Source organism: Cricetulus griseus, assembly GCF_003668045.3.
Source record: "Cricetulus griseus strain 17A/GY chromosome 1 unlocalized genomic scaffold, alternate assembly CriGri-PICRH-1.0 chr1_1, whole genome shotgun sequence".
Classification (NCBI taxonomy): Eukaryota; Metazoa; Chordata; class Mammalia; order Rodentia; family Cricetidae; genus Cricetulus; species Cricetulus griseus.
In genome coordinates this window covers 268545726-268572591 of record NW_023276807.1, presented here as the reverse complement: position 1 = coordinate 268572591, position 26866 = coordinate 268545726, and the positions used below count along the sequence as shown (strand labels likewise).

Here is a 26866-nt window from a genome sequence, read left to right as displayed (position 1 = left end):
TATTCTACAACCCGTGTCTAAAACACAACCCTTCATAAATCTTGTGTTTTGAAAAGAGGTTTGATGACACCTGGGCAGTTTTCTCTATAGATAAGAGAGAAGCAGGACAGTGCGGGAGGGCTCCTGTATGACAGCACCGACGTCATGGTGGCCGGCCAGTCCCAATGTCCCTTACTCTCTTTCTGTACAAAGCGCACACACTGGCCACCCCTGTCCTGTGGGTCTCGGGCAGTTCCTAGCGATAGAATTTGCGGGTCAAAGGTTACACTCTCAAAGGTGTTTATTCACGTTGCCTTCCCTCCAGTCTGCAGAGTAGTGCTAGAGTAACGCGGATTTTTTTTTCTTTTTCTGCTGGCATTTATTCTTGTGGTGATAGGTTTTGTGAGGACGATTTCTCTCAAGTAAGTGTAACAATGAACCTGAGTGTTTTCAGTACCCAGCACTCCCTTTTCCTTCTTTCCGCCACTCTCTCTTCTCTTTGTCTCGTCTTTCCCCCAGCCCCTCTTCTGCCGTCATGTCTCATGTGTATGGCTTTCTAAAACACGTGTGTTCCGTCTGTGATCCACAAAGGAGAAGCAAACATAGGACATTTGTCTGAGTCCAGCTTAGTTCACGTAATGTGATAATTTCCAGTTGTTTCCATTTCCCAGCAAACTATAATTTCATCTTCTTTATGCATGAGTAAAACTCCATTCTGTGTAATGTGCCTCGTTTTCTTTAATCTCTCGTGGGTTGATGAGCACCTGGGCTGGTTTTCTATTTTTTGTTTTGGCTTTTGTGAATCGTGAAGCCATAAACATGGACATGCAGGTAGCTGGTGTGTTGAGTAAGAGACCTTTGAGTGTCCAATGTTAGCTCTGGTTTTGCTCCACACTGACTTTCATAGCAGCCAAATCAGTTTATGTTCCCGCCAGCAACGTATAAAGGGTCTTATCCTCCCAGCATCCTTTGCCAGCTCTTCCTCCTAATGATAACCATCTGACTAGAATCTCAGTGTATTCTTCTAATTTACATTTCTTCTGCAGCTAAAGAGCTTTGGCTTTTTTTCATGTTTTCTGGCCATTTGTGCTTCTTCATTTGAGACCCGTCTACTATATTATTTTTTGGGCCCTTCATTATGACTTTTGTGTGTGTACATGTTCATGTATGTGCACAGGTGTATGCATGAGAGCTGCATGCATGTGTGTGGAGACCAGAGGTCGGCGTTGTTTGTCTTCATCATCATCATCATCATCATCAATAGTATTTGAGACAAGGTCTTTCACTGAGCTTGAAGCTGATCAATTCAGCTGGCCTGGCTGGTCAGTGAGCCCCATGGATTCTCTTGTCTCTGCTCCCCAGTCTGATGAGCGCATGATGTTGAGCCTGTGTTTCTGTGAGTGCTAGGGACCTGGGGTCCAAGCTCACTTTAATGCAGGAGCTCTCCCCTCGATTCCAAGCCCAGTTCCTCATCGGCTTCTTTGCTTCTTTGGGTATTAAGTTTTTTGAGTTATTTATATACTCTAGGTATTCATCCTCTGTCCAAACATACTTTAGAGCAGTGGCTCTCCACCTTCCTAACGCTAAGACTCTTCAGGACAGCTCCTCATGTTGTGGTGACCCCCAACCATAAAATTGATTCACTGCTACCTCATAAAGGTCATTTTGCCACTGTTGTGAACTGTAATATAAATACCTTATATGCGATCCCAAAGGGGTCGTGACCCACAGTTTGAGAACAGCTGCTTTAAAGAAAGATGGGGCTGGGAAAACTGGAAGAGTGGAGGTTAAAGTCCTTCCTCTGAGACCCCAAACTGATAGAGGGAAGAGCAGGGGGAACTTGAAGACACGGCCAGATACAGACTCTCTGAAAACAACTTCAGTGGCTTGGGAAATAACACAGAATTGACAAGTAGGAGTACATGCCACTGAGAGGCTTTTGTATAGCAAAGGAAATACCAGAATGAAGAGGCCCCTCCACAAATGAAGAAAATTGCTGATGCAGGTGTTTTTAGTGTATACATAGCATGCTGTCTGGCCTCTGTAATCCTGGGCATGGCGACTGTGCAGACAGAAGCATGCAGGCAGTCCCTGGGGGTTGGGCTTGAATCCTGTCCAGTGACATCAAGTGATGCCATCCTAGTGTGTGCAGAGATAGTGGCCAAAGGAGGACCCAGCGAGCCTGTGGTGTCACCAGGTTTCTTGTGGGAAGTCTGGGGAGGCTGTGGTTAAGTGTATGGAGGGCTGTCGTGTCAGGAGAAAGGACTGATTCTGGGCAGGCAGAGTACACGGCAGCAGCATTTGAGTGTTCTGGAAGACAAGACAGGCTGTAAGCAAGCAAGCTGATTGCAATGGAACGGTGGTTTAAAAGGGGCTGGATTCTCCTGGGAAGCTCAATCCCCACTGCTCCCTTCCCCTGACACATTCCGGGGGAACACATGTCACTGGGATGAAAAGGCGGCGTGGCCGAGTGTAGCAGGAACTCATCATTAGGGTTTGATTTGGAGACCTCTGAACAAATAACCGTGAGGCCTTGAGCTGGGCATCACAGCCCCATTTCAGTGTCTGCTGCAAGGATGAAAAATCTGCAGAAGATGTCCGTTCTCAGTGGCTGTGAGACTCTCTCTTCTCATGTTATTTGTTCTCACTGGTGACTAACCTGAAGGTTATGGGGATCTTTGACAGGAGTTGTTGGCTTTATGGAGATGCCTTTTCTCAGTGGTTTGCATCCCTCTTGTGTTTTCTGTTGTTAGCTTCCCTTTGTAGCTAAGACCCAAAGATTCCTGCATCTGGTAAAATGTAAAGTGTAGTAGTACTAGTCACCTCTAGAGAGCCATTTCATCTTTTTTAAAAGGTGTTTTGAATATTGCTTTTGGCATTTTTTGAAGCTGAATCATACATCTGAAATTGCCTGTGTTTTAAAAGTGTGACTTTTTCATATTTTAATCATGTACTATTATCATTATTATTGGTTTGGCTTGTATGTTGTTGTGTGTGTTGTGTGTTGTGTGGGGTGCAGGATGGAGGCTAGAACAAGACCTCTGGTGTCTTTCTGTATCACTGTCTGCATTATTGCCTTGAGACAGGGTCTCTCATTGAACCATAACATTGCAATTTACCTCAGGCCCGCTGTCCAGCAAGAGTGTTCCACCTGTCTCTCCTCTCAGGACCATGGAGCCATGCCTGGCTTTCTGCTTGGGTGCCAGGGCTTCTAGTTCGGGTCCTTGCGATTGCTGAACAAATGCTGTCACCCACGGAGCTGTATTTTTCTCCTTTCTGTCTTGTTTCTTGACAAAGTTAAAAACTAGTTCACAAAACTCATTGAATATGTAGGGGCAATGTGTCTAACTGTAGTGATTTCTCTGATGTATATGATTTGGATGAGTGTCTCTCCCTCTCAAAGCCTGCTCTGGGCAACAGTTGACAGGATGTCCGTAGGATCCTCAGACTTCTAGACTCCACCCCAGCTATTGGATAGAATCGTCATTTTGACAGGTGAACTTCTTCTCCAGTGGCATGTTTCAGAATCTGCCTAAAAGCCACCATCCCAACTTTCTGTTTGTTTGCTTTCCAGCACTTGTTAAAAGATGTCTGGCATCGTGACAGGATTCTCTCACACTCATGGGCCCATTTAATCCTCAGGACAAGTCTCTGAAGGAGGTGTTATTGGAGCTAAGAACAGTTGTCACTGAGCCTGCCAAAGATATCATGAAATGACACTTTCTAGATCCTGTGTGTCCCAAGTCAGGGACAGGAAAGTTGAGGCCTGCTTGTCTCTGAGGTGCACGCCCTGCGCTTCTGGGAAGAGCTGGGTGCTCTGGAAGGATTGCAGAGGCAATGGACGCTCCATCCCAGTGCTGGCAAGAGTATACCCATGGGCCTCATGTGACATCTGTGCCGTGGCCTCCCAAAGCATCAGCCAGAAAATAGCTCAGAGAGCTGCCTGCCTCAAAATACACTAAAATCAACCTGTGTGTCCATCCATCCATCCCTCCCTCCATCCCTCCATCCATCCCTCCATCCATCCCTCCATCCATCCCTCCATCCCTCCATCCATCCCTCCATCCATCCCTCCATCCCTCCCTCCATCCCTCCCTCCATCCATCCATCCATCCCTCCATCCATCCCTCCATCCCTCCATCCATCCATCCCTCCCTCCATCCCTCCATCCCTCCATCCCTCCATCCATCCATCTCCATCCATCCATCCATCCATCCATCCCATCCATCCCTCCATCCATCTCCATCCATCCCTCCATCCCTCCATCCATCCCTCCATCCCTCCATCCCATCCCTCCATCCCTCCATCCCTCCCTCCATCCATCCCTCCATCCATCCCTCCATCCCTCCCTCCCTTCCATCCCTCCATCCCTCCTCTCCCTCCATCCCTCCATCCCTCCATCTCCCTCCTTCCCTCCCTCCATCCCTCCATCCATCCATCCATCTCCCTCCATCCCTCCATCCATCCATCCCTCCATCCATCCCTCCATCCATCCCTCCCTTCCCTCCATCCATCCCTCCCTCCATCCATCCCTCCATCCCTCCATCCCTCCATCCCTCCATCCCTCCATCCATCCCTCCATCCATCCCTCCATCCCTCCCTCATCCCTCCATCCCTCCATCCCTCCCTCCCTCCTTCCCTCCATCCATCCATCCATCCCTCCATCCATCCCTCCATCCCTCCATCCATCCCTCCATCCCTCCATCCATCCATCCCTCCATCCATCCCTCCATCCATCCCTCCATCCATCCCTCCATCCCTCCATCCATCCCTCCATCCATCCATCCATCCATCCCTCCATCCATCCCTCCATCCCTCCATCCCTCCATCCCTCCATCCCTCCATCCATTCCATCCATCCCTCCATCCATCCATCCCTCCATCCATCCCTCCATCCATCCATCCCTCCATCCCTCCATCCCTCCATCCCCCTCCATCCCTCCATCTCCCTCCCATCCATCCATCCATCCATCCATCCATCCCTCCATCCCTCCATCCCTCCATCCATCCCTCCATCCATCCCTCCATCCATCCCTCCCTCCCTCCATCATCCCTTCCCTAACCCTCCATTCCTTGCTTCATCTCTCCATCCATGCTTCCATATTTAATTTTTAAAACTATATCATTCAGAATAATAGATGCTTGCTAGAAACTGCCTCCCCCAAGAATTCACTGTACACTTTTTTTTTTTTTTGGTTCTTCTCACAGGAAATGCAGTGGATGGTAGGAACTGATCTTTAATCGTGGAGTAGTGTTTCTGTTTCCCTGCCTGACTTCCCTTTTGTCTCCTTGGATGCTCAAGCCAGCGACTGTCCCCCTTGACACCTGTCTGAAAATAATGACTCTGTCCTCCAAGTGCTTCCTGTCACTGGGAAGCATTTTGAGATTTCCTGGGATAAAAGATCCAAGGAAACAGCCTAAGAAGAAAACACTGATATTACAACTTATATTTAGAAAAATTAGTTGCCATGATTAGAGGAAACTAATACCGCAATTGGGATTCATTAATTTCTATGTCTGTAATTTTTTTTTAAATCTACCTATTTTTCACTTGGATTGACCCAGAAATGAAGGAACATCTACAACTGTATCAACCCAACACTGTCACAAGTTTTTCCCATTTCCCGTGGTGTGTGTGGGGGGGTGGTGTGTATACATAAATATGTGTGTATTTTTTTTAAATCGGGGCCACATTGCAATTCTCTTTCTAGCATCATTTGGTGGTATTTTTATTTCTCTTTAGATAGCATACCATATTCTTTTTCTTTGCTATTGACATCGGCTTATTTCGTATGAATGCCTAATATATTAAATACATATGCATTTAAAATATTGTTTTGATTTGTTTGCGAGTTATTTCTTTAAAGGTTCTGTCTGGGGAGATGTGTAATTTCTCATATCCTGTACTTGCAGGAAGAATTTTAAACCGCTTCTCCAAAGACATCGGGCACATGGACGACTTGCTTCCCCTGACATTTCTAGACTTCATCCAGGTATGGAAAGTGATGCCATGTTCTCACACACAGAAACGAAGGGCCTGTGCTCTCCTCTTTCTTTTCTAGGCCCTTTCCATGAGGGGAAGGGGAATGCAGATGTGTAAAGCTCCCTAATAAAAGGCCATGTTTGAGGAAGGAAGGTGTGGTACTCGGAGGCTACCCTAGCATGAGTAATAGTGTGTGTAGGAGGGGCTGTGCTTTCGCGTTAGGCTTGGTTCATGGCAGCTACATGCTGGTAAGTGGCTTTCCGTCTGCCTCCCAGGTATCTGGCGTGGATTTGATTTACTGTGAACACATTTCATAATATAGAAACAATCGCCTCTCACGCAAAGATAGCCCAGATTAACTAAATTATGCATTGTATTGCCACAAAGGGCAAATATTTACTGCACCTTTTTTTTTTTTTTGGTTTTTTTTTTTTTTTTTTTTTGGAGGGGGTGGGGTAAAACCAGGTGTGGTTTCTTACAAAGAGCAGATTAGCAGTAATAAGGTGAAAATAATACTTTGTTAGCAAGGACAATGGAAGAGCGGTTATTGCAGAGCCCAAGCTTTAACTGCAGGCATGTTTAAGCCAATAATAGGAGTACAGGATCAAAGTCTTCTCAGAAAATGTCTTCTTTTGTTTTCCTAGGCAACTTTTCTTTTCACACATTGATTGCTGTGTCTTAAGGTGTCTTTAAAGAAAAAAAACAAGAGTCCCACAGAAATGCCTTCTTTTGAGCCTGTTGTTCTGTCTGTGAACTTGAGGTCCAAACGAATCATGTTGGGTCATCTCATCGCTCATCTCCTTATTCGGTGCTGTTGCTCCTGTGGTTTTATCTGTTTTGTTTCCTTTTCTTCTGTCATTTAATTGTGTCTACTTTTCAGTGACTCAGGCAGGGGATCTTTTGGTTTTTTTCCCCCAAGCGTTTATTTTGGAGAAGAAATGCATCTATCAAAAGCTATGTTTGTGTTAAAAATCCCAGCTGCTTGAGGCTCCCTTGCCATGAGATTGGGGCCTCTTCCCTGTCCTGACTAACTGCCAGTTTACGGGGTTCTCACCAGACTGCTGCAGGCGTCACAGTGGGGTCTTCAGTTATGCCCGAGTCTTGCTGGACTTCCCCCTTTGCTTCTGTGCTCATCACTCTTCAGGTCCAAGCTTAGGTTCACTTTTGAGTCACTGGTCTAAAGAACAGATTGATTACTTAATTTGGAAAATTAGCTGTGTCAAAAAAATAAAAAATAAAGGCAACAGTAGGCTACAGTGATTCCTGGAATCACTGTTAGTCACGCACAAAGGGATCCCAGGCTCTGACTGCAAGCAGCATGGCCCATAGGTGAGGACACTTCGCCTACCTGGGGCTCACAGGTGTGGTCCTTGTACCTCAGATAAACGCACCAGGTGCTTTTGCTTCTGGGAACTTAACTTTTAAAATGTGTCCTACTGGATTGAGCTATGTTCTTTATCCTCTAAGAGTGACCTTTCCCTACAGAGTTGTCCCCTCACACCCCACCCCATAGAGTACAGATATCTTCAACCACGTCTTTTGACAGAGATCATTAATTACTTCTAGAAGAATTTTCCAAGGGTTCTGTTTTTTTCCCCATGACCGTGAGCTAGGCCAAGGTTGAGTTTCCACAGCTGGCTGGCCCACTGTGTGTTTAGCAGAGTGAGCCTTGCTAATTAGAATCCCTCAAGTGTTTTTCTGTCACACGTGGGGCCTTGATGTGTGCCTCTTGATGTCAGTGTGAAACATTCTCAGCACTGTGAGTGGAGAAAACTCTAGTCCTGCTGTTACTTCAGTTTCACCAGATCCACCAGGGTCTTCATCACTTACCCACTCACACAATCTTGGTGTACTTACCCGTTCGTTTACTACTTTGGCGCCGATTAGCCGATTTCTGGAGTCTACCAAAAAGGTGACTCTTGGTGCTATTGTCCCTCCAAATGGAGTCTCACGTAGAGGATAACTCAGTTATCAGTTATGGCACAGATCTGCTGTCACTCGGTTTGTTTGCAGGTGTCTCCCATAATAAGCCTTCCTCTAATCCTTTCAGGAAGAAATATTTCTCCTTTTAAAAATAGTATTAGCTAACTATAAAAGCCCTGTTCTCAGCCATTGTCGCTGCCTCTTTGAGGGCCGTTTCCCAACATACATTGTTTAAATGGTTGTCAGGAGGAATCAAGTGAAACTTAGTAAACACCGTGTGGCTGCTCCACCGGACCCTGCACAGCCGTCCTAGGGAGGATTCGCATCTGATGATGGACTGGACGGCTTCTCGGAAGAATCGCTGTGATCATTTTGAAGTATTTGGTCCCTGTTGCTAAATGATCGAGCAAAGATTTTTATGAAAGCCACAGGGGATAAAAATGAATTTAACCTACCCTCAAAGAAAGGCCAACAAAAAACTAAATGTAAATTTTTTTTTTTTCTTTTTAAGCCAGATAGGACTCTGTCAGTACGAAAAACTGCCCAGCGGTGTTCTGGGACTCTTAATGGAATCATGTAAACTTAAAATAAACACTATTATGGTAAGCACATAGAATGAAAACTAATTTTCCAAATCAAATACATTATATTCAATTCATTTTCCCCAATCAACCAAATGTTTAAAACCTGTTAGTTATAACAGCAATCTCCTGGAAATTAATTAGAAGCCTATTAGCTCTGCTAGCTGAGGCGGACGGCAGGGGTTGCTCCTTCCATTTCTAAATAGTCTCTAGAATTAAAGTGCTGCAAGGTCAAAATGACGGTCAGCCTCACTCACCTTCCAGCTGGCCTTATCCTGGAGCTTCTGGGGTGTGGGTGGGCGTTTGTGGGTGTCGACTCTGCCTCCATCCTTTAGTACATTTGTAAACACTTGGACTAAAATGTGCCTCTTCTGACCTTGTATTCCTGAGACCTGGGTTCTAGTCCCTGTACCACCAAAACAAGCAAAAAAAGGAACAATGACAATGACAATAGAAATTTGAGAATTAGTCATCACATAAACCATCCAGGTCAGAAAGCCACTGCCCCTCAACAGTGGCTCCCATCTCCCTTGCCTGGGCCTCTGAGGTGGATGAGATTTTCCTCATCTCCTGAGCCAGGTTACCGATCCCCACAAGGGTTTTCTTAACTTCTTTCAAAATTGACCTTAGTAGCAAACTTCTTGTCTATCTGCCTTTGTTCCTAACATCCTTAGCAAACCCTGCCGCTGACACCAGGAGGCCCGTGGGTCTTGATGTCTTTCTTCAGATCCTGGAGGTAGTTACAGCTCTTCCTGTGTACCGGGAACTTTCTGGGCTGCTCTTGTGCTCGGCCTGGCTGAGCAGTTGAGTTCAGATGGAGTTGGAGATGAAACTGTACCTATGGGTCTCCAGGGAAGTGAGCATCACCCAGCATCCTCTAGCTAGGGTGAACGTGGTGGCATATATGCTAGCTAGCACACAGAGTGAAAACCCAAGTCCACAGCTGAGGTGATAGAAAGCCGAGCATGACTAAGACACAGACTGCTGCCTGGCCCCTAGTTCTTCCTGATGAAGGATGTGTGTCTGCCCATGCTTTTCTGGATAGTGAGATGGGAGAGCTGCAGAAGTAATAATGTAATGACATTCGTTCCTGTGGACCGTTTAATGGAGAGCATGGGTGCTTCGTCACCTTTCCTGAAAGACGTGACACTTTAGTTGGTTTTGTCAGTCAGATCAGAGTTTGAGTTTCCAACTGAGTGTGAGGGTGAGGAATTGACAACCGGATGGGGCCTGAGGACAGGCCCCATCATTTGTGGCAGAGTGCCTAGAGTCTGTGTGCTCTGAGGAAACCAGTCAGAAGTCTGGGCAGAGATCGGTCGTGCTGCCGATGGCATGACTAAGTGAAGGAGATTCTATTTAAACTGTGAACAAGGTTCCAGGCCACCTCGAAGTCTAATTTTGTTCCTCAGGCATCAGCAAGAGGTTGATATTTCTGTGGACATGGATGGAGTATTAGCTGTTGGTATTTATAGTGATGAGATGCAATGTAATGGCACAGCCAGTTTTCAAAGTTTGTGTCTTTGTTTGCTGCCATTCATCATTGTGAGAAGTGTCAGTGGAATGGGGGGGGGTGTCCCCGAGAAGAGGTGTCTGGGAGAATGGGCTCTTGGTGGATACACATGTAGATGATTAGTGACTAGGCAGACACACAGGTGTTGCGAGGCATAGGACTTCATTGAAGGATGTTTTCAATAAAGTACGAATACATGATTGGAAATAACTACTGTAAACTACAAAGCTATATTGAAGCTGCCAGTGCTGGCAGTGTACCTCTGGCTTAAAAGGGGCTGTTCAAATGTGTTTTCTTTTCCTTCTCAAGAAATGGCAACCACTGTGAGTAGAAGCAGGTTTTCTAAAGGCAAGTTCCCCATCAAGACAGAATAGTTTTCTGCAGGTTAACACTAGATGGTGTTACAGAAATGGGAATTACAGTGGCCATGCCATCTGACCATCTGCCCCTCAGGTGTGAGAAGTCAGGAGAGACCACATACAGTGGTCAGGGAGCAATCACATTGTCTACACGAGACCTTTCCACAAAGCTGTTGCAGGTGAACTGTCTGCAGAATGACGCTTGTGGCAGGGCTGGGGAGATGGTTCACTTGGTAAAGAGCATGACACAGGCACAGTGAGAACCCAAATCCAGTCCCCTAGAATTCATATGAAAAAGCCAGGCTTGTAATCCCAGGAGTTGGGAGGGGTAACAAGGAGTCTCCTTTGGGCTTAATGGCCAACCGGCTTAGCCTAACCAAATAAGTGTGCCTTGGGTTCAGTGAGAAACTGTGTCTTTTTGTTGTTGTTGTTTTGTTTTTGTTTTTTGAGACAGGGTTTCTCAGTGTAGCTTTGGAGCCTATCCTGGCACTCGCTCTGTAGACCAGGCTGGCCTCGAACTCACAGAGAGAGAAACCGTGTCTTGAATAAGTCAGAAAAGGCATAGAGGAAGATGCCCAACACTGGGCTTTCACTTCACACACAGGCACACATACGTGCGTACTACATGCACTCCTACAAATGTGTTCAGATCACGCAGACTCCGCATGCAAACGTGTGCGATTAGACTGCATTGGCCTCCCGTTGCATAGGGATCTGTTGTGTAGCCAGGTCTGTACTTTTTTCCAAAAGAATTTATAGTTGGGCCTATAGAAAGTGAGCCCATGCTAGCTCATGAGGTGTGGACCACTCCACGAGGGACTGAGGTGTCAACCGTATGTCTCTCTCTTGTTCTCATTCTCAGCTGCTCCTAACAAGCAGGGCCACTGTCACTTTGCACATACAGTGTGCTTGCTTTCTCAGAAGGGTTTCACCTGTGTAGGCTTTTCTCCCATTTCTGCTTACCTGAGGAAATCTTAGCAGTAAGAGTCCCCCTCCTGCTTCACTCCGGCTGTCCTCAGGACCATGTCAGCACCGCCAGGGTGGCCAGCAGGCTGTGCTGCAGTGAGGAATCCCTGGTGATTGTTGTTCTCTAAGCCCATTTCCGAGTAGTGTCCAGCAGGGCTTGGGCATCCCCGTGCACAGAGGAGCCTGATGGTGTTTGAGCATTGATCGACCCTTGAACCCCAAGCACTGAATGCTAGCCTTTACCTCTGGTGGTTTTCTTGCCTAGGCTAATAGTGGTCTAGCTGGGTCTTAGGTTTGAGTCACTCATTGTGCTTTTCCTCCTATCTCCTGTGGTTCTCAGTGTTCCTCTTGCAAAGCTAAGCGATAGTTCTGCCTTCCACGGCTGATGCTTGGCCCCACGGTCACCCTGTGAGTCTTACTGAATTTGTTCATGATGCTTGTCGCTGTAACTTGATAATGATGGCATACTTACCATCCAAACTGGTAGGATATAAGGAGTAGCTTGACAGGTTGAAAGCTTCGGGAAGACTCAATCACACTTCTCTAAGACTAGGTGTGATGGTGCACACCCGTAATCCCAGCCCTTGGGAGGCCAGGGAGGTAGATCTCCGAGTTCAAGACTCTTTTGACTACCTAGCTAGACTTTGACCACAACCTCCCTGCCCAAATCCCCAATTAGACATTCTTTTTTCCCCCTGCTGCTTGTAAATTGGGTTTGGATGGTGTCTTAGTTACTGTGCTATTGCAGTGAAGAAACACTGACCAAGGCAGTATATAGAAGGAAGCCTTTAGCCAGGGGCTGGATTACAGTTCTAGAGGGCGAGTCCATGACCATCACAGTGGTGAGCATGGCAGCAGGCAGGCAGACACGGCTCTGGAGCAGTTGCTGAGAGCTCCCATCTGATCTTAGTGTTGAGGCAGAGAGAGAAAGACTGGGCCTGTTACGGGATTTTGAAAGCTCAAAGCCCACCCACAACCCCCCAGTGACACACCTCCTTCAACAAGGTCACATCTCCTAGTCTGTCCCAACAAGTCCACCAGCTGGGAACCAAACATTCAAATATGTGAACCCAAGGGGCCATCCCACTTAAAACATGCAAGTGGGAATAGTAAATGGGGGTGTATTGGAGGGATGCATGAAGACCCAGTGCAAAGAGCTTCCCCGTGTCTTATAGGTTGCAGAAGACCCGTCTTATATAAGACCACTCAGGAGGCAGATATCTATGAGTTCAGGGTCACCCTGGTGCACTTAGCAAGTTCTAGGCCAGGCCTGTACATGTTTTTAAATTAAAGCAAAGATTCAAGGTTTTGTCATTTCTGAGTTGACCTACATTCTTTGGTCATAGCTTCTGGGATTCTTCTGTAGTCTGCCGGGAGGAATTGGACAAAGCTCTGTGGTCATCCCTGGAGCAGGCACACATGGCAGGAAGCACAGTGCATGGGATATTTGCAAACAGGACCACGGTGTGGAATAATAGCACAGGGTATCGAGGTGAAACAATAGAGGAGACAGAGGCGATGGATACAAGGACCGGATCTTGAGAGACGTGTGTCTCAAGTGCAAGCCCTTAACTCTGTAGTGGTAGGGAGGGCATGAGAACAGAACACTCAAAGGGAGGATTGTGTGAGCATAGACAGGCTGGTCCTCCCTCACCTGGGGCATCTACATAGGAATATCATGGGTAAAACACACCCTGTTCCTGACTGCAGGACAGTTCATCTCTCAGGGGTGTACCAGTCACAAGACAGTTTGTAAAAAATAGTTTCTCAGGTATCCCAGGGTGGCCTTGAACTCTGTTACTCTTGTCTTCACCTCCCAAGTTGTGGGATTAGGAGAGCTGTGCTAGCATGCAGTTTCCATAGTGCTGGGAGCTGAACCTGAGGCTCTGTGCAGGCTAGGCAGTTCTAGTAACCAAGTGACGCCCTGGCACCATCATAGCTGCTAGATAAAACTGGAGCTGTTCTCAATTCTAGGTGACGAAGATAGACTGTTTAAAAAGCTAATGCTTGTGTTCTCTTTTGTGTCTTCCAACCTGTGGCCACTGAGCCCCCGAAGACCACGTTGGGCAGTGTGCTTGGTTCTGTAGGAGGAGCTTAAGTTTTCATGGTGTGAGGGTTGAGTGTGCTACGGTGTGACTCTGTGGGGGACAGGGTGGCACTTAGAAAAGCATAAGATTCAGGTATGGCGTGTGGTAGAGTCGGGGAGTGGAGAAACCTCCCCTTTCTAACTCGAGCACTAAGCTCTGCAGCTTACCACCTCTTTCTTCGAAAAGCTACACACACCGTCCATCCTCACAAAGGATGGAAGAAAAAACTACTTCGTAAGGATTGCAGTAAAGAAAAATTGCCAGCATTTCAATGTAATTGTCTTCCTTTGCTTTGTGTTTTAGAGGTAAGCTTTCAATACATTGTACAGGCCGAGGCTAGCTCTGAAAGCCTGGTCTCAAATGACCTTTCTGTGTCAGATTCTTAAGTAGATAGAGTGACAGATCTTTTCCACCATGTTTGCCTGAACGCCCCCAACACCCCCACTCCCATGTCTGGAGCTCTAACCCAGAGCTGGGCAACTACTCCACCACCCAGTTAATCTCAGTGACATTTCAACAAAATTTGTCAACTGATAAAAGGACATGCTTTTTAAAACCCGACTTCATTTCTACATGAGAGAAATAGTTTCATAGTGGTAACCATCTTATTTTATGTGTGCTCCAGTAAGATAACTGTCTGACACATAGCAGACCCATAAATACCACCCCTGGAGCTTGTATTCCAGATGTTGGGTTTGTTGGGCCTGGTGATTTTAATGGCTATTTTCCATTCGGTGCCATACTACCAGTATCCATTGTTTTCAGAATAGACCATTGAGCAGCAAATATTTCATATTAATCTAATTTCCATACTATTTCTGAGGCTTCTGTGGTCCCCAATAGCATCGAGTAAAGTGTCTCACTCATCTGGAATTCTGGCAGCTAACATCCTCACTTCCAGGGGTCTTCCCGCTAACAAAACAATTGAAAATGAAGTTACGAGGCATGGACTAGCGCTTGGAATTTTAGTGGAGTTTTGGGGAGGGGTGGGGGGATCTTTCTGAGTGCAAACTTGCATGCAGCTGCCTTCTGCAAAATGCTGTCACTGGTTTAGGAGAACTGCATTGCAAAACCTTTCTTCCCCACCTCACACCCCTCATCAAAAAAAAAAAAAAAAAAAAAAAAAAAGGCCAACAGCTTGACTGAGCTTAAATAACTGACTTTTCATACCCTTTCACGGCACACAAAGGGATAATCCTGGGGCTACTTGAGCCACCAATGCAGGCAGTAGTGGGGACCACCGCCGAACGTGTCATTCCCTCCTCCCTGCACACAAAACACATTGACTCTCGCTTTATGAAGTGAAAATGCCAAGCTGAAGGAGATTCGAAGGAGGTGTCCTGGAAGCTTCTTCCTGGGGCGGGGGCGGGGGGCGGTGGGAAAGGGCTGCTGCATCTGGATGCAGGGAACAAAGCCAGCCTGAGATGCGGGATAATAGGTTGGGTCACTGGCTTTTACAGAAGCACAAGGGTGGAACTGCCCGGACTTGTCTGGGTCCCACTGACCCTTGCCTTGCTTTGTGTGGCGATGTCAGGCAAAGTGTGTAGAAAGCACACCAAACAATGACTTTGTCATTTGGAGATTTCTACGGTCTGTTCACCCCTGCCCCCTACTCCCACCTTCAAATCCTCCTCAGACAAAGGACCGTGTTAGTGGGGTTGCTTTGCCCTCGTTTTCACAGATCTCTGTCTTGAAAAGTAAACTCATCCGTTTTAACCGAATCACGGTGTTTTTCATGCTTCCAGAAACCAACAAAAGAGTTTTTACTCAGGGCATTTGCAAGGAGGGAATCGTCTGTGAAAATGCCAGCCTCAGAGATACTGCTTGTGCCAGCTGTCTGTCTGGAGTGGTTGTAGACGGACAAGTTGGCCGTAGAGGACACTGGAAATATTGACCAACACTTGACCCGTGGGTGATAGGATTCACACAGCCCCCTGCCTGCTTTCCTGGGCCTTTCTTTCTTTAACAAAAGGAAAGATGGTTGAGTTTTGCCAGTCAGTCGGTCGGCACATTTGGGAGTGGGTGACAGTCCCTAGGGATCCTTGCAGCCTTTCAGGTTGGCAACTGATGTTCCAATTTGTCCCAGCTTATGAGCTCCTAGTGATAATGGTTGTAGTTTAGCAAGAAGGTAATTAATACCTAAGGAAGAAAACACTTAAAGGTCTCATTTTTGTCAAGCCTGGTGGTATTCTACAGAGCAGAGAACTTTGCACCCTAACATTGCTGGATGGTGTGTGTGGCCAACCAGCAGAGCTCATTCGCTGGGCCTTCTCTGCTCGGGGGTCTCAGATGCTCAGCTGTCCTAGACAGTCACGAGGCGTGGAGAGGAAAATGGCCGCCTATTTACTTAAATGGAGACCTCCTCCATGTGACGCTGTTCTTGGTTGTATTCATATTTGTCTATTTTTTTTCCTGGTGAATTCTCAGAATGAGATAAGAAAAGCTTGGCCTAGTGAACTTGTTTCTGTTTTATTAAAATCACACCTTTTTATAATCTTTTACACTTGTGTATTGCATGCGTGTCCGTCCGTGCTCAAGTGTGTTGGTCAGAGGACGCGGGGGAGACAGCTGTTTCTTCTACCATGTATGTCCTGGAGATTGAGCTCACGATGTCAGGCTTGGCCGCATGTGTCTCGCCACGTTAGCCCTCTCACCGGCCCCCACTTCCCATTGCATGTGTGATGTGTCTCTTGAATTGCATCTGGAACCCGGTTTGCCATCATAAGTGCTGGCTTGGAGTTTCTCCTGCTTAAGAATTTTCTAACTTGCTCCTTATAAAGCAAGTCCTCTCCCTGGCACCTGATGGGTCTTTGCTGGGCGTCCGAATTCAGTCTTGAAGGAGATGGTGTAAGATCCAGTCCCTGAGAGAATTGTCACCCTGTGCTCGGGAACTGTTTGTCCTGAGGCACAAACAGTTCATTCTCAGTCTTCACGATGGATCTCCTTCCCCGCCCACGCATGCGCGGGAATGGAATGCTGGGTGGTGTCCATTTCTTTGCTACCCTGTCAGTATTCTTACCTAGATGTACTTTGCCTCCCTTTTAGCTCACATTTTAATAATCATGTACATCTCTGTAACCCCCACCTCATATGAGGGTAGTGACGTAATTCCTTTCACGCTATGAATGCTGATTCTCAAATTGAAATAGAATCACTCAGATGGCCATTTCTTTTAACGTAACCTTTAGACACCATTTCTCAAGGCCTCGGGACTTTACATCAAACATGGTAACACTGAGCCGCTAATCACCCCTTTTTAATGCCTGTGATGCGTCTTGTGATACTCGATAGTGATAATTTTCCTTCTGTCTCGACAGCTTTGAAGACGACTAATTTCATTAGTGTTTTAAAAGACCTAAGGCTTTATGTATATGTATATACATATAATTAAAATTTTTCCATTCTCTTTTATGCTATTATTTTTTTGTCTTTTTGTTATTGCTATTATTTTTAAAAAAAATAGCTTCTCACTGTGTAGCCTTGATTGGCCTGGGGCTTCCTGTGTAGATCAAGCTGGCCCCAAACTTGTAGCAGGTCCACCCGTGTCTGCTTCCCAGCTGCTTTCCTTACAGGCCTGTGCCACTGTGTCTGGTCTTTTCCTTTTTCTTTTCTTTAGTCCTGTTGCTGCCCGTTTGTTTTCAAGTCTTCTTTTACAATACCTTTAGTTTATTTGTCTTTCTTTTATGGGTATGAGGGTCTTGCCTACATTTATGTGTGCGCAGCAGTTGTATTCTTGATGCATGGAGAGGTCAGAAGTAGGTGTCCCGTGGCCTGGAGCTGCAGTTATGCATGGTGGTGAGCCACTGTGTGGGTGTTGGAAATTGCACCAGAGTCCTCCAAAAGCAGTCGGGTGCTGTAACCACTGAGCCATCTCCCCACCCTCCTTTCTATATTGAGATCTAGTTTGTGGTATTTAGGGTTCCTTCTTATTTAAGGAAAAAACAACTGTTAAAGCTATACATGTACCTCCAAACGGAACACTAGTTGCAGCTTTCAGACTTTGACAGTGTGTGATTTTCACCTTCTTTTCCAAGGACTCTCATTCTATTCTGTCTTTGTAAAGCTGGTATTATTTAGAGCTGTACACTGGGATCTCCTGCTGGTCACCTTGTTTCTATGTTATTGTTCAACCACTAAAGTCCGATGAATTCTGCACTGTAGCCATTGAGGTCTGTGGTACATGCTTGATGGCATGGCAGATTTGTACTTGAAAAGAACTGGTAATGGCATCATAGCCATTGGTCATCACAGACTCTGATATTTCCACTGATTTTTGTTGTTGTTGTTGGTTGGTTCTGTTAGTTGTTGAAATAAGCGTGTCTGATTTTGTGTGTCTGGGTTTTCTCTGTTTCTTCTAAACACTAAGATTTTGCTTTCACATTCTGAAGCTGTTTTTAGGTTTGTGTAAATTGATTTATGTTTATCTCCTGGATAATTTGACCCAACTTTTTTTTCTTTCCTTTTTTTTTTTTTTTTTTGAAGACTTTGTTTTTATGTGTGTTTGTGTCGATGGGTGTCTAAGCACAAGTAATGCAGGTGCCTGTGGAGGCCACAAGGTGCCTGAGGGGACATTGGGTCACCTGGAGGCTCAGGCAGGTTTCTGGAAACCAACCCCAGTCCTCTCTGAGAGCAGGAAGTGCTCCTAACCCCTGAGCCATCTCTCCAGCCTCGTGACCCTTGTGTTTTCCTGATGAAATGTTTTCCTTTATGAGAGCTTGAATTAAAAGCTTTGGTGTTCACAGTAGTAGTGACAGTCTTTTTGTTCCTTGTGTTTACCATTATATAACCTTATTTCTAACTTGTATCCAAAAGTTGAAGCCTTGAGTTTTATGTAAGCATCAACACTGGGAAAGGTCAACAGGAAACTTTTCATCAGTAAACAGATTATAACCCACAAGCCATCCTTGTCAGTACTGTTAGCTTTGACTTAGACTACAGAGCTAACAGACGGGTAACACAGGGCCCAGGCTGCCTGTGACATGGTCACATCAGCGAGCGAAATGGCGCATGGACAGAGTGATGGCTGTCTGCAGTCTTAAAAGCTTTGTCGCAGAGAGGCGTATGTAGAATGCCACATACTGTGTTGTAAAGGTTTGCCTTCACAGAGATAGTTGTTAGCAGAGGTCATGGGTTCTGTAGTGACCTGGAGACCAGAACTGACCTTTGAACTTTGTGGCACACAGGGTGCAGTTTTGTTTGTATGTGTCTCTGGGGTTGGAATTCGGGTGCAGCTTTGAAGGCGTCGGGGCTTACATGGAAAGCTCTTAGAACTTCCCCTGTGCTTGGACACGTCCTGTAACTGAGGGGAGGCGGGGGGTGATGGATCTAATCTGATAGGTAATCTGAATTACAGGTTTATTGCTTAGAGCTTTTCAGACTCTGTGTGCTGTTTAGACTTTTAATGCCACTCTGAGAATCCTGTATTACCCAGCAGACAATTTGGTGTGCTACCTTTTTTTTTTTTTTCACTCAGAGATCAATTTCTTTTATCTCACATGTTTCCAAAATAGTAAAGAGTCCCTTTTATACATACATCAGTAAACAGCTCAGTAATCAAAACCCGGCCATCGTTTTTTTTTTTCCCCTTGCCAAATCAGAGAGAAATCTTGCCAAGAAGTGAAGGCTGGTTTGCTGGCTGCATTGGGACTTATCTCCCAGAATCATTCGAGCAGAAGGCAGTCCAGGCAGCGCACACTCATGGCAACTTGGAACAGACTCTGCAGTCGCGCCGACAGCAGAGTTCAAAGCCCTCTGGTTGCACTGACATGTGAGCAATTTGAGCCTGGTTTTATTTTTAATACAGTAAACAAATCGTGAAAAGTGCCGTGTACTGACTAAGTAGCATTATGAGTGAACATGTATTTTTACTCTGTGTTTGAGACAGGTATGAGACAGCGTGTGAATACGGAATGGGGTGAGCCAGAAGTATAGATGGCATGATGGTTCAGATAAAATTAGACTACATTTTTACTACTGTTTATAGGAAACATACTCTCTGGCACATGCATCCTATAGACTGGCAACAACAGAACCCTGTGGAATTAAGTTTAAAGTAAACTGCAGGTGGATGCCTACGAACATCCCCAGAGCTAAAAGCAGTTGGGAGGTTAAGTACCAAACACCCAAACAGGTCTTTGTGTTTAAAATTGTTAATGAAGAGAATGGCTTTAAAATCTGTATTATTAAAATATAATATTCTAAAGGAAACCTTTGTGTGTTTTGTTCTAGTTTCATTCATTTGCTTTTAGAGGCAGGATCCATATATATAGCCCAGGCTGGCCTCAGATTCACAGGGTCCCTCCTGTCTCAGCCTCCCGAGGGTTGACGTTACTGTTAAGTGCTGCCACAAGAAGCCTTAAAGTAAGTCCTTCTGAGGATTTGGTGGGGTCTACCACTGGCACGTACAGGCACACAAAATGTAAAATAGCCAACTTTCATTTTGTGTTCTAAGATTTTACATATTTGGTAGAATTAAGTTAACTCCTTTTTCTGTAAGCCACTTTGGAGGATTAAAGTTGTAAAGGATTAAACTTCCTGTAAAGTTTCACATTCCAACTTAAAAAACATTTGCCCCGTTAGCAAGAATTGGTATACTGTGTCGGCAAGCACCTTTGAACTTTTTAGGCTAGGTGTTAGTCTCTATCAGCTGGGGCCGAGGACCAGTCACCATGGAGGAGGCTGATATAACCATCAGAAACCCAAGGAAGTTTGGAAAGGCTGAAAAGGGGATATTTGTTTGTACTTTAACAAATAAAGCTTGCTGAAGATCACATTCAGAGCTAGCCATGGCAGTGGTGGCGCACACCTTTACCTCAGCACTCAGGAGGCAGAGGCAGGATGATCTCTGTCGGTTCATGGCCAGCCTGGGTTACACGAGATTGATCCAGTCTAAAAGAGAAACAGAGCCAGGGAGTGGTGGTTTACAGCTTTGATCCCAGCACTAGGGAGGTGGAGACCAGAGTGACATGGCTGGGTGGAGAGAGGAATGGAAGACAGGAGAAGACAGGAGCTCAAAGCATTCAGCCTGAGGTTTCCTAGAGACAGCATTCAGTCTGAGGATCCAGTAGAGGTAAAAACTAGTGCCTGACGGCTCTGCTTCTCTGATCTCTCAGCATTAACTGGGGTTTTTATTATTAAGACCAATTAGAATATGAGCTGCAGGAAAATAACGAACATAGGAGTGTATTTACATATTTAATTTCAATATGAGTCTTTGCCCCCCCAACATGTGTGGGGCGTGTGTGTGTGTGTGTGTGTGTGTGTGTGTGTGTGTGTGTGTGTGTACAGACCAGGAGTCTAATCAGGCATCTCCGTCAATCATTTACCACCTAATTTTTAGAGACAGTCTCCCATTGAACCTGGAGCTCACACTGATTAAGCAAACCCCAGGAATCCACCCCTCTCCGAAGCTTGGTAGCCCTGGCATGCATGGCCACGCCAAGCCTTTAGCATAGTTGTTGGGGAATCTGGACTCAGGTTCCACCTGTGCTTGATTGGCTGTGGTAATGAGAGTGTCAAAGGAAGAAATCTAAAGCATTCAGTGCCGGAGGTGACCAGGGCGTTGTGGTGGGGGGTGGAGGGGGTAAAAGTGTGTTAATAGTGTGTTAATAGTGGCATCAGTTGCTCCTACTTCCTGGGTGGGGAAGGAGTCTCTGCAATTCCAGTGAGCCCTTGTGAAGGAGGGAGTAGAATAATCTGGTTCTGAAAAGCAAAATTCCTGCTAAGGAGGCCCTGCCTGTCTCTGTGTTTGCTATTCTAGACCCTGTTACTCGTAGTAAGCGTGATAGCTGTGGCAGCTGCCGTGATTCCTTGGATTATAATACCCTTGGTCCCACTCGCCATCATCTTTTTGGTTCTGCGGAGGTATTTCTTAGAAACGTCGAGGGATGTCAAGCGCCTGGAGTCCACAAGTAAGTACTGAGGGCCTTGTGTGGGTGTGGTCAAGCTTCTGTAATTCAGGGGAACCGCAATTGAGAAGACCCATGAAATTCTACCGACTGACTGTGCTCCAACAGTTCTTACCTGGTTAGCATCCATTCAGCCATCGGGAATCACTGTGTCCCTTACATCATGCAGAGCAGGTGACTTCCCACGTGTGACTTTACAGCTAACCCTGAGAAGTGGGTAGATGCCCTTTGTAGACTAATACTCCCCCAGGAAGGGACCCTGCTCTGTCGCTCACCACATACCTGCTCACATGTGTAGAGAAGGCACACACGTTTTCTGATAAACAACATACCTCAGCATGGGTCAGAGCTAACGTAGAAGGAAATCATCAATCATCGTGGAAGCTTTCTTTTCTTGAAGGCTCCGGAAGTGAGGGGGGGACAGATTAAAGGGAACTGGGGAGGGGGTCCAAACTGTACTCACGTGCCGGAAGTGACGGACTTGAAAAGCACAGTTGTGCTCGCCATTGATCATGGGTTGTAGGTGTTGGCTCTTTGGAGATGCAAGCATTGATACTTCTTTTAGTTTCCATGCTGGTTAGGGCTGCACTTGGTGGAAGGCTGCACAGACTCGGCTACTTTGGAGAGCAGCAACAGGGAGAGCAGTCGAAATGCATTTAGTCTGTTGCTCCATTTAAATTCCTAGTCTGGGGATAAGCAGGAAAATGTTTTATGATTCATCACTCTATTCTGTAGGTAACCACAGAAGATGAGCTGATCAAGAGCGTGTCTCATTATGAATGCACAAACATGTTTCATTATTATTAACATTAAGCCATATATACAGAATTTTTACTTTTAAAAATATGTAAGAACAATAGCCAAAAATTGATAGAAAGGAAGATACTTATAATCTTTTTAAAAGTATTTATTTATGTGGATGCGTGTGTGTGTTCTTGGAGGTCAGAAGCGGTTGTTGGATCCCCTGAAATAGTTACAGATGATTGTGAGCTGCTAGATGTAGGTGCTGGGAACCAAACTTGTGTCCTGTGGACAAGTAGCAGGCAGTCTTAACCACTGAGCAATGGCTCCAGCCCCCAAAAGGAAGGTATTTGTACCAGAAAATAAATGTCCATGCTGATAATTGCTACTGGGATTTAAAGGCAGTCCGACTTCCTGAAAGCTGAGCCAGGACATGTTGAATAATATGGTTATAAGTTCATCTGGACAAAGGACTTTCTTTTCTCATGACCTAATGTGTGTTTTTAAATAAACTGTAAAGACATTTATCATAACTAGTAAAGTGAAGCAGGTTCCTAAAACCTATTGAGAAGTTGCCAGCCATCGGAACCAGTTGGATTGCTGTGAGCCCATGTCGTGATGTGTTTCAGTGGGAACTCGGTGTTGTTGCAGAGCTGGGGCTCAGAGAAGTCGGAGAGTAAAGGGTCGGCACTGTTGACTGACCCTCCTTTGTTCATTTCTGCGTCTTTCATTCACAAGTCTTGTAGAAAGGCAGCCATGAACATATTGGGAGGAAAGTAACATCCTGGCATAGACTTTTGTTGGTGGCAAGAGCCACTGAGCATTTTTCTTCCAGTTCCGTATAGGATTTTCCATCTTGATGCCCAAGACATACCTTTATACAGTTTTGGCCTAGAAATTCACATACCTTTGTCTGGGTCTCTGATGGACTCTTGAGGTTTGCAGCACTCTAGCTGGCTGCAACAGTAAGCTTAATGATAACCAGATGAACCGGTTCTTGCTATCTGTCTGAGTGAAGGTCTATGTTACAGTGCTACTCTTTCTGTCAAGCAATAGTTGTTGGTGCCTGTTTGCTGTGGCAAGAACGCATAAACCTATCTCATCCTTGTGCTTCAACAGGTTTTTATAACCCCAGGGTTTAGTTTTAGATAGCACTCTTGCTATCTGCCTCTGGAAGCATAGATGGGTTTAGTGAGATTTTATCATACCGCCTTTATTTTATTATTATTGTTATTATTTATTTAGTGAAAGCAAACATTGTGATGGCCACTGGTAGAGAATTGCATAAAACCACAACAGTACTTGGATGCATATCTCAAGCTGAGCCTGTCATTTAGTAATACCTAGATTGTGAAGGCATATGCCATTTCTGTCAGGGTGCTGTGATCCATTAGCAATGTCTGCCATGGGGGCCAGCCAGCAGAGTGTTAACTTGTGCCATACATTTTCAGAACACAGATCTTGGAGTCTGATCTTTTAAATAAGAGTTCCATGTCAGCTTCTCAAGAATATTGTTCAACTGGAGATGCTTAATAAGAAGCCCAGTAATGGAGATGCCAATTAGACATTAGCTGAGCAAGATTTGGGAGTTTTCCATGTGACAACGTCTACAGAAAAATACATCCAGCGATGCGTAGCATACTTCACTAGGATTACCTTTCTTTTGAGATCCTGGCTCAGATTCAAAATGCACTGGAGATCAGACGGAGTTGTGTGTGGCGGCCAGAGCACCTGTAGTGTGGTCTTCCCTCTGTGAAGGCTGTTAGCTAGCACCTGCCCTATACAACTCTTATTGCCTGAGGCAATGCCTGGATGTCCTTGCTGGCCTCTACCAAAGGCAGCAATAGAATTTTGTGTACAAGGAAACTGAAAGCAGTAGCAACACTTCTCCCATAGCACTTAACGATACCCTGAAGGTATCCTAGCAGGGCAGGAATGTGGCCTGCATCTGTCTTCCATGCCTTCTCCCTGAGAAGAAACATAATCCCTTAGGCTGTGTCCCAGAGAGGTCTCAGGCCCTGGAGCATGCCACAATACTGTGAAATGTGGGGTTCTGTCTGCCAGAAATGGCCGAGGAAAGCCACCAGTGTCATAGTCTATTTGAGGACATTCTTGTACTGACGTGGGAAAAGACCAGATGAGCCTGCAGTGTGGCATGCTACTCTAGTGTGCTAGCTAATTGTCTTTGCAGTGCCCTTAGTCTACCCAGCTGGCATGGGCATAGCCCCGAGCAGAGAGGCAGGGCATGGGAGAAACAGGGTCACGGTTGAGCTCTTGGGGCAGGGTAGTGAGGAGGCTGAGTGGCTGATAGTGCTTGCCCGATCTGGTTTGATCCACTTCCCATCGCATCCTGGAACCCACATAAAGGTGGAAATAAACCAGCTCCCATGAAATTGGCCTCTGACCCCCACCGGCATTGCCACAGGACAGGCATGCCACCCCCACCCCACTAATTTCTTTTTTAAAAAAGATCTCTTTGGCTGCATTTAAATACAGAAATTGACCTTGAGTTTCTGGTGCTCACGGCTGAAGTGGTACCTGAGTTGTAAAGTATACCAGTCCTTAGCCCAGCCACTGAGACCCAGTGGTGACTTCAATAAGGAACAGTGAGGATGGGTGGGGCTGATACATCACTGTGTGACCTTCCCCACCAACCACCAACCACCACTCTGACAGCATCAGCTGTGGTTAAAGTTTTCATGTCTCGGAAACGAGGGCGCAGTTCTCCTGTGTTCACCAGACGCTCCAAAGCTAGGCGCTGGCATTTTCCTGGTACTAAAGGGATTTACAGGGAAGTCATCTCTGCAGATACTCTTATTTGCCGAGTGACAATTCCACGGCAGGTGGGATGTTCTCGGAGGCCTGCAAGAAAGGCTGACGTGAGCCTGTGACTCTCTTGTTTGGAACCTGAGATCAATCCACTTAGGTTCCCATATCCATTGTTGAGAAGTAGGCATTTAGTCAGCATACTAAGTGGGGACAGCGTGGATGCCAGAGTGAGAACGTCTGAGAAGGGCAGGCACCTTCAGGAACCCACCCCCAGGTGTCTGGGGGTGCTTCATACGGTACAGTCCCGGTTGGGAAGTGCCTGGTCAGAGAATGTTTTCTTTCTGAAAGGAATATCCCACGGAGGCTTCTTTTGGGTAGTGTCCACAGTCAGGTAGCCTGGCCGGGAAAGAGCGTCCTCAGGTAGTTGAAAGGGACCACATGCTCATTGGAGAGACTGTCCATCTCTCTGACCCCAGTGTCTTGTCTTCAGAGATGTATTCTTCAATGAACTCTGACTCACAAGACGATTCTCCATCTTGGTGCACATGTACCCTAACACATACCTCACCACCAATCCGTGCAGCACCTGTGTGCACGGTAAACATGCCAGTGGATGACAGTGTGGTCACGCAGACGGGCTCAGGGATGCCCCAAAGATGAGCATGCAGTTTCTCTCGATTTTGCCGCTCATTTTATAAACTACATGCAGCAAGCTATGAAATGAGCTTCACATCTTCCAAGCCCTCCATGTTTTACCAACAGGCCTTCTCTAGAAGACAGACACATGACAGGATGATTCATCAGTAGCACCACTTAAAAAGCATAAACAAGGGCTGGAGGTGGACTCAACTGATAGAGTTCTTGTCTCGCCCTCACTAACCCAACACCATAAAACTGAGCACAGTGGTGGCGCACACCTGTAATCCCTGTCCCCCGGAGGTAGAGGCAGAGGATCCTAAGTTCCAGGTCCATCTTCAGCTAGGTAGCAGTGCTTTGAAGACAGTTTGCTGGGTCCTGGGCTCCTGCTACTCTGGCCCCGGTACAGTCCTATCCACAGTGCAGAATGAGCCTGTCAGGGAACCATCCTGGCCTGACAGTGGACAGCCTACATGTCCCACCCCAGGTAAGGTGGGACCTGGTGACCGTGATGCAATATTCGGGAAACATAAAATCCCATTGCAGGACATACATTCCCTGTAGTCAAAGACAGACAAAGGAGAATTTGTCCTTTAAATTCTGGCGAGATGATGAAGCCACCAAGACTGCAGAGAGACTCTGGAAAAGTAAGGACAGTGAGGCATGATGCACTAGTCTCAACCTTGAAAGTAAGTTTCTATTTGGGTAGTCATAAAGACAGCTCATCCCTTCTGGGTCCGCGGTATGGGCATCAGTGCAATGCCACACCCAGACATGGTGACGATAAGGACTGTTCTCACACAAGTGGGCAGAGGAAGCTTCTCTGGGATGTGCAGAGGAGACCCCGTCCATTTGGCTTGCTTGTTGTCTGTCTGTCTGTGTCTGTCTGTCTGTCTGTCTGTGTGTGTCAGGTACCCTTTTAGTTCCCGGGAAACAATAGCCATATTCCAGCCCCTAAGATAATCTAAGATGGGCAAAGATGCATACATATCTCACTTTAAAGTACTGGGATAGATTACTGCCCAAACACCACTGCCCAAAAATGTAAAAAATAATAATATCATCAGTGAAAAGTAATTTCTTCCCAAAGAAACAGCTAGGAAGTATCGGGAAGCAAAGACCTCTAGGGATGGGCTATGAACAGAACGAGGTTTGACTTTGGTCAAAGGTGTGCTGAATAGAAGCACTCGTTCCATCTCTAAAGCAAGGCTCCTTTGGCCAGGATTTGGGGTGCATGGACAGGAACTCCTGCAAGCTTCTGGGAGTGTTTTGACTGGAAACCTAGAGCCCTGTGGGAAGCCCCAAGAGCACTGCTGGGTGCTCAGTGTCTGCACCCTGGAGCACAGGAAGCCTCTCTGAGCTTTCTGTTCTGTGTCCCTTGTCTCCACAGCACGGAGTCCGGTATTCTCCCACCTGTCCTCCTCCC

The 26866-nt window shown here is 46.2% G+C and overlaps 1 protein-coding gene across 2 annotated transcripts in view; it reads left to right on the top strand.

Annotated features, from left to right (window-relative positions):
• Abcc4 (ATP binding cassette subfamily C member 4) overlaps positions 1-26866 on the top strand; it is a 214724-nt gene that overhangs the window by 135374 nt on the left and 52484 nt on the right. For both annotated transcript variants that reach the window (XM_027393942.2, XM_027393941.2), the window contains 3 exons: positions 5892-5971; positions 21147-21297; positions 26831-26866. The exon at positions 26831-26866 is cut by the window's right edge and continues 84 nt beyond it. In XM_027393942.2, coding sequence (XP_027249743.1) covers positions 5892-5971; positions 21147-21297; positions 26831-26866 — 267 coding nt within the window. The remainder of the gene's footprint in view (positions 1-5891; positions 5972-21146; positions 21298-26830) is intronic.